The sequence below is a fragment of the Trachurus japonicus genome, chromosome 13 (genome assembly GCF_045865225.1).
Source record: "Trachurus japonicus isolate A0001 chromosome 13, Traja_1.0".
NCBI lineage: Eukaryota > Metazoa > Chordata > Actinopteri > Carangiformes > Carangidae > Trachurus > Trachurus japonicus.
The window spans coordinates 2,001,364-2,015,133 of record NC_140919.1 but is presented as its reverse complement, the minus strand read 5'-3'; the positions used below and the strand labels follow the sequence as shown (position 1 = coordinate 2,015,133).

Genomic DNA, 13,770 nt, shown 5'->3' with positions numbered 1-13,770 from the left:
AGTAACGACAGGTGTTAACGAGGAAAACATCCAGACTGTTCACCTTACCTTCACACGAGGAAACAAACTGCGACACAACCGCTGAGTCAAAGTGAAAGTAAACTTTAAAGAGGAAGTGGGGGAGGGGAGGTGACTTCTGTAATCTGAGTAGACAGACTGGTGTTTTTACTGCTGTTTATTTCTACTACTGAACCATAAAGAGTTAAAACATTAATGATAATATCGATCTCCAGTCCGCCGCTTGTCAGTGACTCTGTGTCTGAACTCATCTCCAGTTTCCTCCAGGACGCTGCAGGACTCCATGAAGCGACACGAGGGGGCGACACCGCTCCGTGTGGTGGAAACATGACACCAGACAAACAGATGACGACACATCCGACTCAACACATCCATGATCTGACTACGGTTTGTTATGGAAAGTCTCCGGAGGAGGAGAAGACGTCTGAGAGACACCGACGGAGACAACAGAGAGTTTAAACTGAAATGTAAGTTCATTAAAAAAATATTTAAAAAAAAAAAACCTTCCTTTATTGCTCTTAGCGGTGAGCTCAAGCAATACACAACCTCCATCAGATTTTTAAGCAACCAGAAAGCGATAAGACTGTCAATATGTGAAAACTTGAACATTTTTTTGTAAACTTGTAAATTCCCCCTGGCGTATTATAATATAGATGTGCTTTATATATTGCATATTATTTTGAAAAAATGTTTTGTAATGTGAAACAAAGTTTTGAATAAAAAAAAAGTGATGTGAGTATTTAAAATAAGTAGGCTATTCAAGTACATAGGATATTTCATAAAGTGCAAAGTGACAAGTAGAGTGCCTATCTAAAGTGTGCAGGGATGTTCTGGGTATTTAAAATAAATCAAATACATTCAAGTACATAGGATTTCACATAAAGTGCTCATTGTTCAGTGACAATAATATGTAGGAGAGGAGAAGGGACCTGAGTGGAGCTCCACAGGGATGGAGCTACCCACCAAGGTGACCTAATGCAGTTCCAGTTTGATGCTGGCACTGCGTTGTCAGGTTGAGAATGCCCAGTAGGGACGAGGCCAGAGGTGGGTAGAGCAGCCAAAAACTGTACTCAAGTAAGAGTAGAGTTACTTTAGAATAATGTTACTCAAGTAAAAGTAAAAAGTAGCCATTCAAACATTTACTTAAGAAAGAGTAGAAAGTACTTGGTGAAAAATCTACTCAAGTACTGAGTAAATGCTGAGTAACCTCTGATTTGTTCCTTTAATGATCAGTAAATGTAGGCCTCATCAAATACACAAAAATATAATAGCAATGAAAAAATTCAGTTATTGCCAAAGAACAACATTTAACAACTAAGACAATAGCCTAAATTACTTTTTTCTATTTTTTTTTTTTACAAAGTAACATAAATGAAGACAAATTCAGCCACAATAACTTACATAGGCCTATCTCTGAAAGATCTATGAACTGTCCATAAGCTCTTTGTGTGCACTATATAGCCTACTCAAGTAAAAGTAACAAGTATGCTGCATTGAAACTACTCTTAGAAGTACAATTTATCCAAAAAGTTACTCAAGTAAATGTAACAGAGTAAATGTAGCGTGTTACTACCCACCTCTGGACGAGGCTGCCCACCAGGGTCTCATCCCTACTGGTACCTACTGGTCTCCTATGTACAGGGGTCCTCGACTGCTGACTCACAATCCAGTTTCTGACCTTACGAGTAAAACAGAGGTAGTCACACTGCAAAAACTCAAACATTTTACCAAGAATATTTCTCTTATTTCTAGTCAAAATGTCATTTCTAGTCAAAACAAATCTCATTATACTTAAAAAGTAGCTCGTTTTAGACACTTTTTACTTCTTTCAAGCAGATTTTCACTTGAAATAAGTAGAAAAATCTGATAGTGGAGCAAGTTTTTCTTTCTTATTACAAGCACAAAAAACTTACTTTCACTGGCAGATTTTTCTACTTATTTCAAGTGAATATTTGTTTGAAACAAGTGAAAATTATCTAAAAACAAGTCAATGTTTAGGTGATGAGTCTTATTTTAAATGGAAAGAGATTAGGTTTGACTAGAAATGAGACATTTTGACAAGAAAAAGGACAAATATTCTCAGAAAGATTTAGAGTTTTTGCAGTGCAGTGGTGTGTTTGAGGTGCTCTGGAAGTCTGTTCCATTCACTGATGGTTTTGCTGGTGTGTTAAAGTGTTGTTAGTGTGTTAGCTAACAGTAGCTGTATAGACCTGAGCAGGTGCTACATCTCTGAGAGCTTCTTCTTCCTCTTCTTCTTCTTCCTGACTGTGACTGTGAAGCTGCTGAAGCTCAGAGCTGCTGTCTGTGACTCCACAGGAGGAGGGGATGCCACCTTTAGCTGGAGCAGAGCTGGTCCACACCCCGCTGCAGCTCTATCCATATCTCCTGAGGTGCTGCAGGCTGCTGCCCAACACGGCCATGCAGCAACACTATCCACACGCCGTACGACAGGTGAGCTGCTCAGGTACACACACACACACACACACACACACACACACACACACCTCTGCTGACGGGCCAGGTGTAACGCTGCAGACGGATGCTCTACTCTCTCTAGTGACGGTTTCTTTTTTCTTTTTTTATACTTTATTGCAGAATTCAAGTTCATATTCCAGCACATATCTTATCAGTCACTGGCACGTTCCTGCAACATTTATGACATTTTTTAAAACATTTTTTAGTGTGTGTGTGTGTGTGTGAAAAACATCAAAGAAAAAAGTGAAAAATAGATGGATTCAAAAAAAAAAAAAAAAGAATAAAAAATAAATATATATAATTTTAAGGGGAATATTAATAATAAAAGGGGGGTGGGACAAAGACAGTTGGGGAAAAAAAAAAAAAAAAAGGGCATAAGATAGAAACAAAAATTGCAATATATACATACATAGATTTGTTCTCTTCAGAAATCTAATAAACCTTTCTTCAGAGCTGAAAACATCCGTTTATTTATTTATATAATCAAACCACTTATTCCATCTCTTCAGACATTCTGGTTCTTGTTTTCTGACTCTGTATGTCATTTTTTCCATTTCCAGAATACTGTTTACAGTTCATTTCCAGTTGTTAAAAGAAGGTGAGATAGATTTTTGCCAATTTCTTGTGATTTGTTTCAAAGCTGTTATTCTAAGTATTCTGTATAAATATTTGTCTTTTTCTGTTGTAAGTTCGCCTGGTGTTATTCCTAAAACTATACATTTCGGTCCCAGTGTTTTTTTAAACTGGAAAATTGAAAAGAAAGATTCCATAATTTTTTTCCAAAAAGGTTTTAGTGATGGACAAAATAGAAAATATGTGAGTGGTTCGCATGGTGCTCCCCACAATTTGGCCAACAGTCTGAGGTAATGGATGTTGTGAATTTAGACTGTATGTTTGGAGTAATGAAAAAACGTGTGTATACCTTCCATGATAATTCCCTCCAATATCCAGAACTTGTTGTTTTGTGTATTGTGCTTTAAGCATTTTTCCAATCGTCGTCTTCTATTTGTACTTGATTGATCTTGATTCCACTTTGTCCTAATTAGGTCTTGTGTTTCTTCACTGTCTCCTAGTATTTCATATATTTTTGAGAGCGTATTCTTGATATCTAAATTATAATTTTTTATCATAAAAGTTATTAATTGATGTTGTTCGTGGTGACCCTCACACACACACACACACACACACACACACCTGTGCTGACGGGCCAGGTGTAACGCTGCAGACGGATGCTGGACTCTCTCTAGTGACGGTTTCTGAGCTGAGGATGCAGAGAGAAGCTGGATGGAGCTGCAGACTGGTTAGATGGACAGTCTGATGATGCCACATGTTTATTGTCGTGTTTAGTGTTGAGTTTAGATTTGATGATCCTGAATTGATTGATTGATTTGATCCTGATCAGATGTTGTTAGTGTTCAGTGAGTTTGTCGTTTGTTTTCCTGTTTGTTCTTTGTGTTTTTATTTCATTTCTCCACGTCGGGGCACCAGAGAATAAATATGTGGGGCTACGGTGGGAGGGAGGAGTCACTACTGTCACTGTCATTTCATCTTCAACATCATGTGGAGGAAAACATTAAAGGACAATTCCGGGCAAATTCACCTCGGGGCTGTATGTTCCTAACATTTTAGGTCTAAAAGAAGGAATCTGAAGGTTTTCAGTTTAATGTCTCCTGTTTTGCGGTAGTTATGGTCTGTCCCTGCGTCGCCACGGCAGCAATGAATGGGAGCGGATTGAAGTTCTGCTGCTTAGGCTGTTTCCATCCCTCAAAGCCACAGACAGCGTCAGATGGAGACTCAAACATGCAGCCAGAAGTTTATTTACTTCAACAAGCCCACATGTTTGTAAAACTAGATCTAATTCAAAGTCTGGCGGAGTCGAGACCCAAGTTGACGCTCGGTGTGTTCAGGTGCAGTGGGAAGCTCCCGTTTGTGTCAGAAACACAGGAATATCAACTCTGGACTTGAAGCTTGAAGTAAATAAACTTCTGGCTGCATGTTTGAGTCTCCATCTGACGCTGTCTGTGGCTTTGAGGGATGGAAACAGCCTAAGCAGCAGAACTTCAATCCGCTCCCATTCATCGTTGCCGTGGCAACGCGGGGACAGACCATAACTACCGCAAAACAGGAGACATTAAACTGAAAACCTTCAGATTCCTTCTTTTAGACCTGAAATGTTAAGAACATACAGCCCAGAGTGAAATTGTCCTTTAAAGTAACAGTGATGATGATGATGATGATGATGATGATGATGATGATGATGATGATGATGATGATGATGATGATGATGATGATGATGTCACTACAGGTTATTATCCATGAGGGAGGTTTGATTGACAGCCAGCAGTAGTAAACACACGTCAACAAACACAAACTGTAGCAGCTGTTTATTTATTCATTGTTTGTATTTAGTGTTGTTTACTTTAATATTTAGTTTAGATCTGATTTTCCTGAATTGATTTATTTGATTTAACTCTGATCAGATTCTGTTTTATTTGTAGTTAAAACTGGACTTTGCATGGTCATGATGTTTCTCTCAGCTGTCTACACCACGACCCATGGTGCAGCAGTGGCCCTTTGATTCTTTAGGGTTTAAAGTTTGATTTGAAGCTTTTCTTAGTTTCCACAAACAGCCACTACAATGACTGATCGCCTGTCTGATCTCCTCAGGCCCCTGCTGCTGCTGCTGCTGCTGCTGCTGCTGCTGCTGCTGCTGCTGCTGCTGCATTCACACATTCACACACAGATCAGGAAAACCTGAGAAAATCCAGGATTAAGTCTGAAATTGAGGAGTATTTTCATTATTATCAGTTATTCTCGTCCAAAACGTCCAATTCTTCCATTTAGATTTTAAAAATGAAGGAAAGAAACACAGTGGAAAAACTCAAACCAGAGAAATAATAATGATAATCATGATGATAATATTATTAATAAAGTGTCCTGATTGATGAGTTTGTGTTTCCAGGGTTACACCAGTCACTCAGATGAGGACGACCCAGAGAGGATCCAGATGATCATCCAGAGAGCGATAACAGACGCTGACTGGATTCTAGATAAAGTGAGTTTATTAATGATAATAATAATAATAATAATAATAATAATAATACTGTCAGACAGACCAACACACGTCAGTCTGTCCTCTCTGTGGTTGCAGTACACCAAGAAGAAGTGAGGAGAAGGAGGCAGCAGCTGCTCACATCAACTATGAAGCTCATTGTTTCTATCAGATCAATATTCATATCAGTGTAAAAACTGTTCAGACTGAAATGTGATTTAGTGACGTTTGATATTTTTAAATAAAGTTGTTCTCGCTGACTGTGGCTCCTTGGTCTCATTGACAGTGTGAGGACAGAGGTTATTCAACATGAGGGTTGACACTTTTATTATTAAATGGTTTTATTGGTTCTTAACAAACAGGACACAACAAGTCAGGGTAAACGTCTCTCTCAGCCTCTTCACGTTATATGTAGAGGGCAGAAAAAAGAGCCTCTCATTAGTAGGATGTCATACACACACACCTTATTTTTTATTTTCTTCTTTCTCTTTATTTTCATTTATTTCAGTTACATCCTGAGTCAGACTCCCATACAGGTCATTTTGTTGTCATTCCACTTTGTGACCATAGGTGGCGCTGTGATACCAGGTTCAGTGAGAAACTCCTGACTCAAGCCCATCCCATTCCCATACACTAGGAGGCAGAATAAAATGGTGTTTGAGACAGTCAGACACTTTCTTACTGTTCCACAGGTATGTAAAACGTGAAAAACAACTTAAAAATTGTGACTTTTGAGGTCACGTCAATGTATTTAGAATGGTTTGATAACTTTGGTGTATTTGTCAATGCAGCCACAGTATACTCACACTTGTTTGTGTTATTATTTATATGTATTGAAGTTATATGCATTCATAGTTAAACTCAAGTATTTGCCTGATATTAATAAATATTGTCCTATAGTTTTCTTTTCTACAGAGCTTTATAATATTGGTTCACTTATTCTGATAGTTACATTTATTTTCTGCCTCTTTAGTTCTTTGTTGAATAAATTCTCTGTAGAGTGTATTTGTCTTCTGACAGGCGTTTCCTAATCCCTTCATGATCCATGGTCCATCTATAGACTTTAGTTTGCTGCTTTGTTGTTTCACTGGACACTTTTTGTTTAATAATGATGTGAATGTTCTTAAAATGTTCCATATACATTGTCAATATGGTTTTCATTATAAAGTGTTTCCAAGTCATTCCTAAACACATTGATGCTTTCCTCTGTCCTCACTCTGCTGTAATGTGTTTTATTTATTTATCTGGCTGCTTTGTCTTGTACTTGCTGCTGTAACAGAGTTAAGGAGTTAGTAATTCCACTAACTGTAATTCTGTTATTATGGAAGCTGCACTACACTTAGTTTATTATTATTATTTATCTGCCTGTTACAATATGAAGTCGTTCACTCCTTTATTTATTTTTTATGTATTTATTATGATCTATGAGTTAGAAGCTCTTATTTTGAAAGGCCACACTAACGAGCCCCTGCAGACTTGGCGGGTTGACCCGTTTCTAGGCAACAGTCTGCTGTGGGAGCCTCGTGGTAGGTTGACTTGTACTGAGCTCCGTTAATCTAACTTTCTATTTGAGGGTTAAAGGTGACTTTATTGATCATACATGTGAAGATCTGCTCCAGACAACAACTGCTGATGTTCTGTGATGATGCTGAGTGAGAGACATGACAAGTTCATTGATACGGAAAAGCTTTTCACTCACTTTGATAGCTTCATGTTAGCTTGTGGCTAATCCTAGCAGCGTGACTGTTGAACAGGCAGAGAGTGTTGTGAAGGTTATTCTGGGCTGTGGTTCTGCTGGCTCCACTGGTTTTTGGATATAGGCTCATGCTGAACATTGTATTGATAAACTCATCAGTCATTCTGTGCTGATTGGGATGTAGCAGATCAGTGTTTAATAGCTAACGTTTAGCTTCATTGTTGCTGTGGAGCCGTGGTTCTGCTGGACTTCTTCCTGTCTCTGCCCAATCACAGATGAGAGGTTTCATCAGCAAAACTTCACACTCTTTTAACCCTCCTCTTGTCCTTCTCTGTTCCCTTCCTTCTTCCTTCCTTCTTTCTTTCCTTTCTCTCTTCCTTCTTTCCACAATCATTTTTTCCTTCCTTCCTTCCTTCCTTCCTTCCTTCCTTCCCTTCATCCTTACTTCTTCTTCCTTCCTCTTTTGATCCAGATTTGGTCCAATCTGTTCCCTCCCTCCATCTATCTTTCTTTCCCTTTTCCCTTCCTTCTTTCCCTTTGTCCTTCCTTCCTTCCTTCCTTCCTTCCTTCCTTTTTGGTCCAATCTGTTCCCTCCATCCACCTATCTTTCTTTCCCTTTTCCCTTCCTTCGTTCCCTTTGTCCTTCCTTCCTTCCTTCCTTCCTTCCTTCCTTGACCCAGGTGGACAGCAGGAGGGTTAAGAGACAAAAAACACATTGATCACATCATTTTGTCTCTAGTCTTTGCTTTAGAATTAAAAACCAGATACATCTACATGAATTTGGCTTCTGGTTTCAAAATAAAACAACAATAACAGTAAAAAACTAAAAAGGCACCATTTTTTTTATATGTTTTTAATTTCTTGATTGTGACACCAATGATGTCAGAATTTCTTTTAGTTTTAAAATAAATCACAGACTTGTGTTTTTAAGTGAGCTACAGGACAAATAAAAAAAAATGATCACATGATTTCATTTCTAGTCTTTGGTTTATAATGATGTTTTTAAATGATAATAAATGATGGATGATGTGATGAGACTCAGACCTGAAACAGTGAACATTTAACACTCACCTGTTCATATTCTTCTCAATGTAACACAGTGCCACCTAACAACCACAAGGGGTCAGGGCATGAACTTCTCTGTCCTGTAGCTTTGACAGTGTTTAAAGAAAAGTCCAGTAAATAGCTGTTAAAAGCAGGAGGTCAGCTTGTGGAAACATCAGTGTGCTTCACGACGAAAGAGAGACTGCCAAGATGGCGGACGCGGACCAGGCACGGAGTGCAGCTTGTCGGACAATTTCCATCTTTTCCTCTAAGTGGGTGTTTTTAACGCTGTCAGTCTGCTGTATTGTCCTTTGTCAGACTCGATATCTTGCAATTGCCAAACAGGGAGATAACATCTACCTCCCTGCGACGAGGAGCCAGTCCCTCCTGTATTGGAGGTTCCTCAACAACGGGCAGGCGATAAAAAACACATCCAATAAGAATGAACCGAGCCGCACGCGGCGCTCCTGCCAAGGCCTCGCTCAATTTGCGGTAATATTACTCCTGGCTGGTGATGTGGAATTAAACCCTGGCCCTGCATGCTCACTGATTCCGGAAAACACGCGCCCACCCCAGTATCAGGCAGTGCCTCAAGCCGTGGTTGTGGACTGGATATCACCACACTGTAACCAGCAGCTGCTAACCTGGCTAACGCAGGTTGAACATCTCTCCCAGCGGGCACAATTAGCACAATTAGCCGCAAACAACTGGCTGGCCCTGCTTCACCTGCCTCCGGTGCTGTTCCGGTGGGTGGTCGGTCTCGACGGGGCGCGGGAGCTCCTACTCGCCGGCGGAGTTCCACGCCGGCGTCGCTCCTGGTCCCCGGCGGCTGTGGGCATCGGCCGGGCTGTGTCTTCTGCTGTAGCGGCTGAGGGGGCTCCACTTCCCGGCGGGGCACGGGAGCCCATACTCGCCGGCGGAGTGCCGCGTCGGCATCGCTCTTGGTTCCCAGCGGCCACGGAGATCGGCCGGGCTGTGTCTTCTGCTGCAGCGGCTGTTGGGGCTCCATTTCCCGGCGGGGCACGGGAGCCCATACTCGCCGGTGGAGTGCTGCGTCAACATCGCTCCTGGTCCTCGGCAGCCACGGACGCCAGCCGGGCTGTGTCGTCTGCCACGGGTGGAGCTTCTCCGGCCACCGGTGCAACTGGTAACGTCATCCAACAACAACATCTCTTACACCTTGCTGGGGCTGCCGCGGTCACCAGAGGGTCCGCACCGATGACCTGCCGCCGAGCAGCGGGGGATTGTCAGCAGCACTGCTCCAGGCGTTGTGACCGGGCTCCGCTCACCACGCGCGGCTTAGCAGTTGGCGGAGCTCTGACCTCCATGTTGGATCCCGGAGTTGGCGAGCAACAACATCTTCTGCACCTGTCCGGGGTTTCTGCGGTCACTAGTGACCAAGCAGCCGGCGATCGCCAACACCGCCCAAAGCCACCTGTGGTCGTGGTGTCCGTGCCTCCTCCAGTGACTGGTAAACATCACCAACACACATCTGGCGTCAGGCGAGTCCCAAACAGAAACCCAGTAATAAAAAGACACCGTTCCTCAAAACTTTTTCAAACATTAAATAATGCAAGATCAGTCTGGGACCTGAAATGTAAGAAGGGGCTACTCGGTGGACACTTAAATGTTCGTAGTATGGTTCCTAAACGAGAACAATTGGAGCACCTGCTGAACAACTCCAACATTGACTTTTTGGGTCTCACAGAAACTTGGCTATCTGCATCTTCACCAGAAGCCGCCATAGTAATGCCTGATTATCAGGTTTTTAGGAAAGATAGGGACCATGGGAAAGGGGGGGGGTTCTATTGTATGTCAAGAACACTCTCAACTGTAGTCAGATAGAACTACCTGTGCATATTAATTTAGAATGTATCATGGTAAACATTTCTCTCTCTGCCAAAATGTCATTTATTGTCATCTGCTTGTATCGTAAACCCACAGCCAAAGCAGATTTTTATGATCAACTCAAGACTCTAATTAAATCATTAAATCACAATAAGGAGATCATTCTGGTGGGTGATTTTAATATTAATTGGGACAGTAAGAAAGATAGGAAAAATCTCAAGACAATTACTGATTCTTTTGATTTTACTCAATTAATTGACCAGTCAACCAGGTTAACAAATCATTCTAAAACTAAAATTGACCTGTTGTTCTCAAATAGGCCAGAAAGAATTTTTAAAACCCATAACTTTATCACGGGAATCTCAGATCACAATGTGATTTTCTTTTCCTGGAAACTCAATAAAAATCGTTTCTTAAATTCTCACACACAACTATCTAAGAAATCTCCACATTCCAACTTTATTCCAAAGAATCAACAACAAAATGTTAATAAAGCTCTTAAGGAGGTGGAATGGGGTGATTTGATCTCCTGCGATGATATAAACCAGAGCGCTGACTGTTTTTCTCATAAAATTAAAGAGATTCTGCTGTCCTTTTCTAGAAGAGGGAGCGCTAGGACAAAAAAATCCAGCTCCCTCCCTTGGTTTAATAATGAATGTCGCTCACTTTCAAAAATTAGAGACCAGTTGCTTAAAAATTCATTGAAGACTGGTCTAATTATTGACCGTCAAAAATTTACCTCAGCCCGAAATAAAGTAACATTAGCTCTACGAAAAGCTAAAGCACACTTTTTTTTTTAAATAATTGAGAGCTCTAAGGGAAATTCAAAAAAAGTGTGGAAAGAAATTAATAGCTTATCTGGGCGGCAGACCAAAAAAGGTAGTACTGGATTGGAACTTAATATCAAGAACCAGTTAGTGAAAGATCCAGCTACCCTGGCTACAGAGTTCAATTCCTTTTTCATAAAATCTGTTCAAGAAATTTCATGTCTGTTCAAGGCTCCTGACTGTGTCTATCATCCTGTTAACCTTGAACAGCCTGTTTTTAATATAATGGAAATCTCCGAAAGTGAGGTAGGGAAAATTATCGGCGCTCTTAATAATTCTAATGCGAAGGATGATTATGGATTTCACACAAATTTTTTAAAAGCTAACATGGAGTCTCTGGTTTGTCCCATCACGCAGTTGATAAATCTGTCCATCAGACAATCTGCTGTCCCATCTAATTGGAAAGTGAGCGTTATAAACCCTATTTTTAAATCAGGAAGTAAAACTGAACTTAATAACTACAGACCCATCAGTTTTCTTCCTGTAATCTCCAAAATATTGGAGAAATGGATAGCCACTCAACTAATAGAACACATCAACAGTGGTCTTACACAATTACATCCGATGCAGTTTGGTTTCCGGACGCACCATTCACCTGAATTTGCTATAACTATGTTTTTGGAAAAAACCAAATGTTTCCTGGACAGGAATAGTTGTGTGGGAGCTGTTTTTTTGGACCTTAAAAGGGCCTTTGACACGGTCAACCACCGGGTACTGCTGGCTAAGCTGTCAAAATTTAATTTTTCTGTCCAGGCCCTAAATTGGTTTGAATCTTATCTGGCTGACAGGAAGCAGTGCGTGGTGGTTGGTGGTGTCAAATCCGCTTACCTGAGTTGTCCAGTGGGGGTCCCCCAGGGCTCGATACTCGGACCTCTTTTATTTTCTTTGTATATTAATGATTTATTTGATGTTTGTAAGGGTGTTAACGCACAGCTGTACGCGGATGACGCGGTTATTTTCACTCCCGCTAAAAACATGACAGAGGCTGCACAGATCCTCACAACAGCTTTGTCTCATGTTCAGGATTGGCTCACTAATTCATGTCTCGCCTTAAATGTTAAGAAAAGTGTATGTATGTATTTTGCTAAACAACCACTCAGGCCGGATCATTCTGGTGTGTTTCTGAAAGGGGAGGAGCTTGCCTTGGTAGGCGAGTTCAGATACCTCGGAGTGATTCTGGACCCTACACTTTCTTTCAGAAAGCACATTAAAAAAGTAACCAATTCTGTTAAATATAATCTGGCAAATTTTAGACAGATAAGAAATTCATTAACTAATAAGGCAGCTCTGATGTTCTTACACTGTATGATTTTCTCACACATAGATTACTGTTTTACGAGTTGGTCACTGGCATGTACCACCGCACTTAAACCAATAGACTCTCTTTACAAAAAAGCCCTAAAGACTCTGGACAAAAAACCTTTTTCGTTTCACATCTGCAATGTCCTTAAAAAGTACAATTTTCTAAGTTTTCACAGTTTTAAAATGTATAGAATGGCCTGCTCTGTGTATAAATGCTTTCATGGTTTGGCTCCACCACCACTGAAAGAGTTCATCAAAAAAAGAACAGTGAGAGGCATGAGCACCAGGGCTTGCGAGAGAGGTGACTGCGAGATTCCCCACAGGCGCACCTCATTTGGGAGGAACGTGCTGTCTGTGGTGGGGGGAGGCATTTGGAATAGTCTTCCCTCCACTATAAGGGAATGTCCCACTTATTCCTCTTTTAAAGGGAATCTCAAGCAGTGGCTTAAGGACACACAAGAGTGCGACCATTAACTGGACCTGGGGCGATATGAATGACTGATTGTTTACTTACTGTGCTGTCTGGATGTTGTATTACTGTTATGTCTTGCACATTAATGTTTGTCCTGTCCTAGTACCGTGTCTAACATTGTTTTTATTGTTTTGTCTTTCTTGTTTGTGTAGTGCACTTTTATGTATTTCGCTATATGTATTGTATTTATTGTTTTGTTTTTATTCCTTGTGGTGTACTGCTGTATTTTATTTATTTATTAGGGACGTCGGACGCAAATTAGCCGCCTGGCTATAATCCGGCATATTTACAGCAGTATTTCTTTTAGTTATACTAATGTTCATTAATATGCACTGTCCCTATTCAAATAAATGCTATTACTATTCAAATAAATGCTATTACCATGGTCTGACTGGAGTTTTCTTCACTAACAGCTTCTCCTTCATGGATGCTGACGACCTGTGAGCTCCATGAAGGCTCATGACAGAGGCTCATCACAGCTGCTGCTGCTACATCACATGCTGTCCACCTGGATTCATCAGCCAGCACATCTTCCCATGTGTCACAGCTGATCTACAGGGATTCAGGCAGCGTTCACACAGACTCTACACAAAGGTCAGAGACAGTCACATCCACCAGCACTGATACACAACTATGAGTATTCATCTATTAATATTAAGTTTATTAAGTTACCAAGATGGTCGGCTACACAGCTGATGAGTTTCTAAGACTGAAATGGTCTGGGTATCATCACATAATCCATATTTGTTCTTTCTCTAAAGGAAAAAACCTGTAAATCTGCTGTTTCAAAATGAAAATGAAAAAAAAAAAAAAAACTTTTGGCATCAGAAGAGAAAGAACAAAAAAAACTGTCAAAATGGTGCATCTTTGGTGTTTGACAGTTTCTTTTATTCGGCTTTTATTTATATTTATTCACTCTTGATGTCCTCTTCCTGTCTGTGCACTGAGCTACTGTCTCTGTCAAATGAGAATGAAAATAAGACACCATGTCTTAATGAGAGTACCTGTATAAATAAAGGTTAAATAAAAAATGAAA

At 40.6% G+C, this 13,770-nt stretch overlaps 1 protein-coding gene across 2 annotated transcripts; it reads left to right on the top strand.

Moving 5' to 3' along the window:
- Positions 1-400: 400 nt before the first annotated feature.
- On the top strand, positions 401-5,792 carry LOC146975235 (LYR motif-containing protein 9-like). Of its 2 annotated transcripts, none has more exons than XM_085794374.1 (4): positions 401-485; positions 2,335-2,469; positions 5,456-5,548; positions 5,645-5,792. In XM_085794374.1, exons 2-4 carry the CDS (start codon positions 2,344-2,346, stop codon positions 5,660-5,662), a joined length of 237 nt encoding a protein of 78 aa, XP_085650500.1. In that variant the 5' UTR covers positions 401-485; positions 2,335-2,343; the 3' UTR covers positions 5,663-5,792. The 2 variants fall into 2 exon arrangements, with proteins under 2 accessions (XP_085650500.1, XP_085650499.1); XM_085794373.1 differs by having other exon boundaries at positions 406-485; positions 2,298-2,469.
- The last annotated feature ends 7,978 nt before the right edge of the window (positions 5,793-13,770 follow it).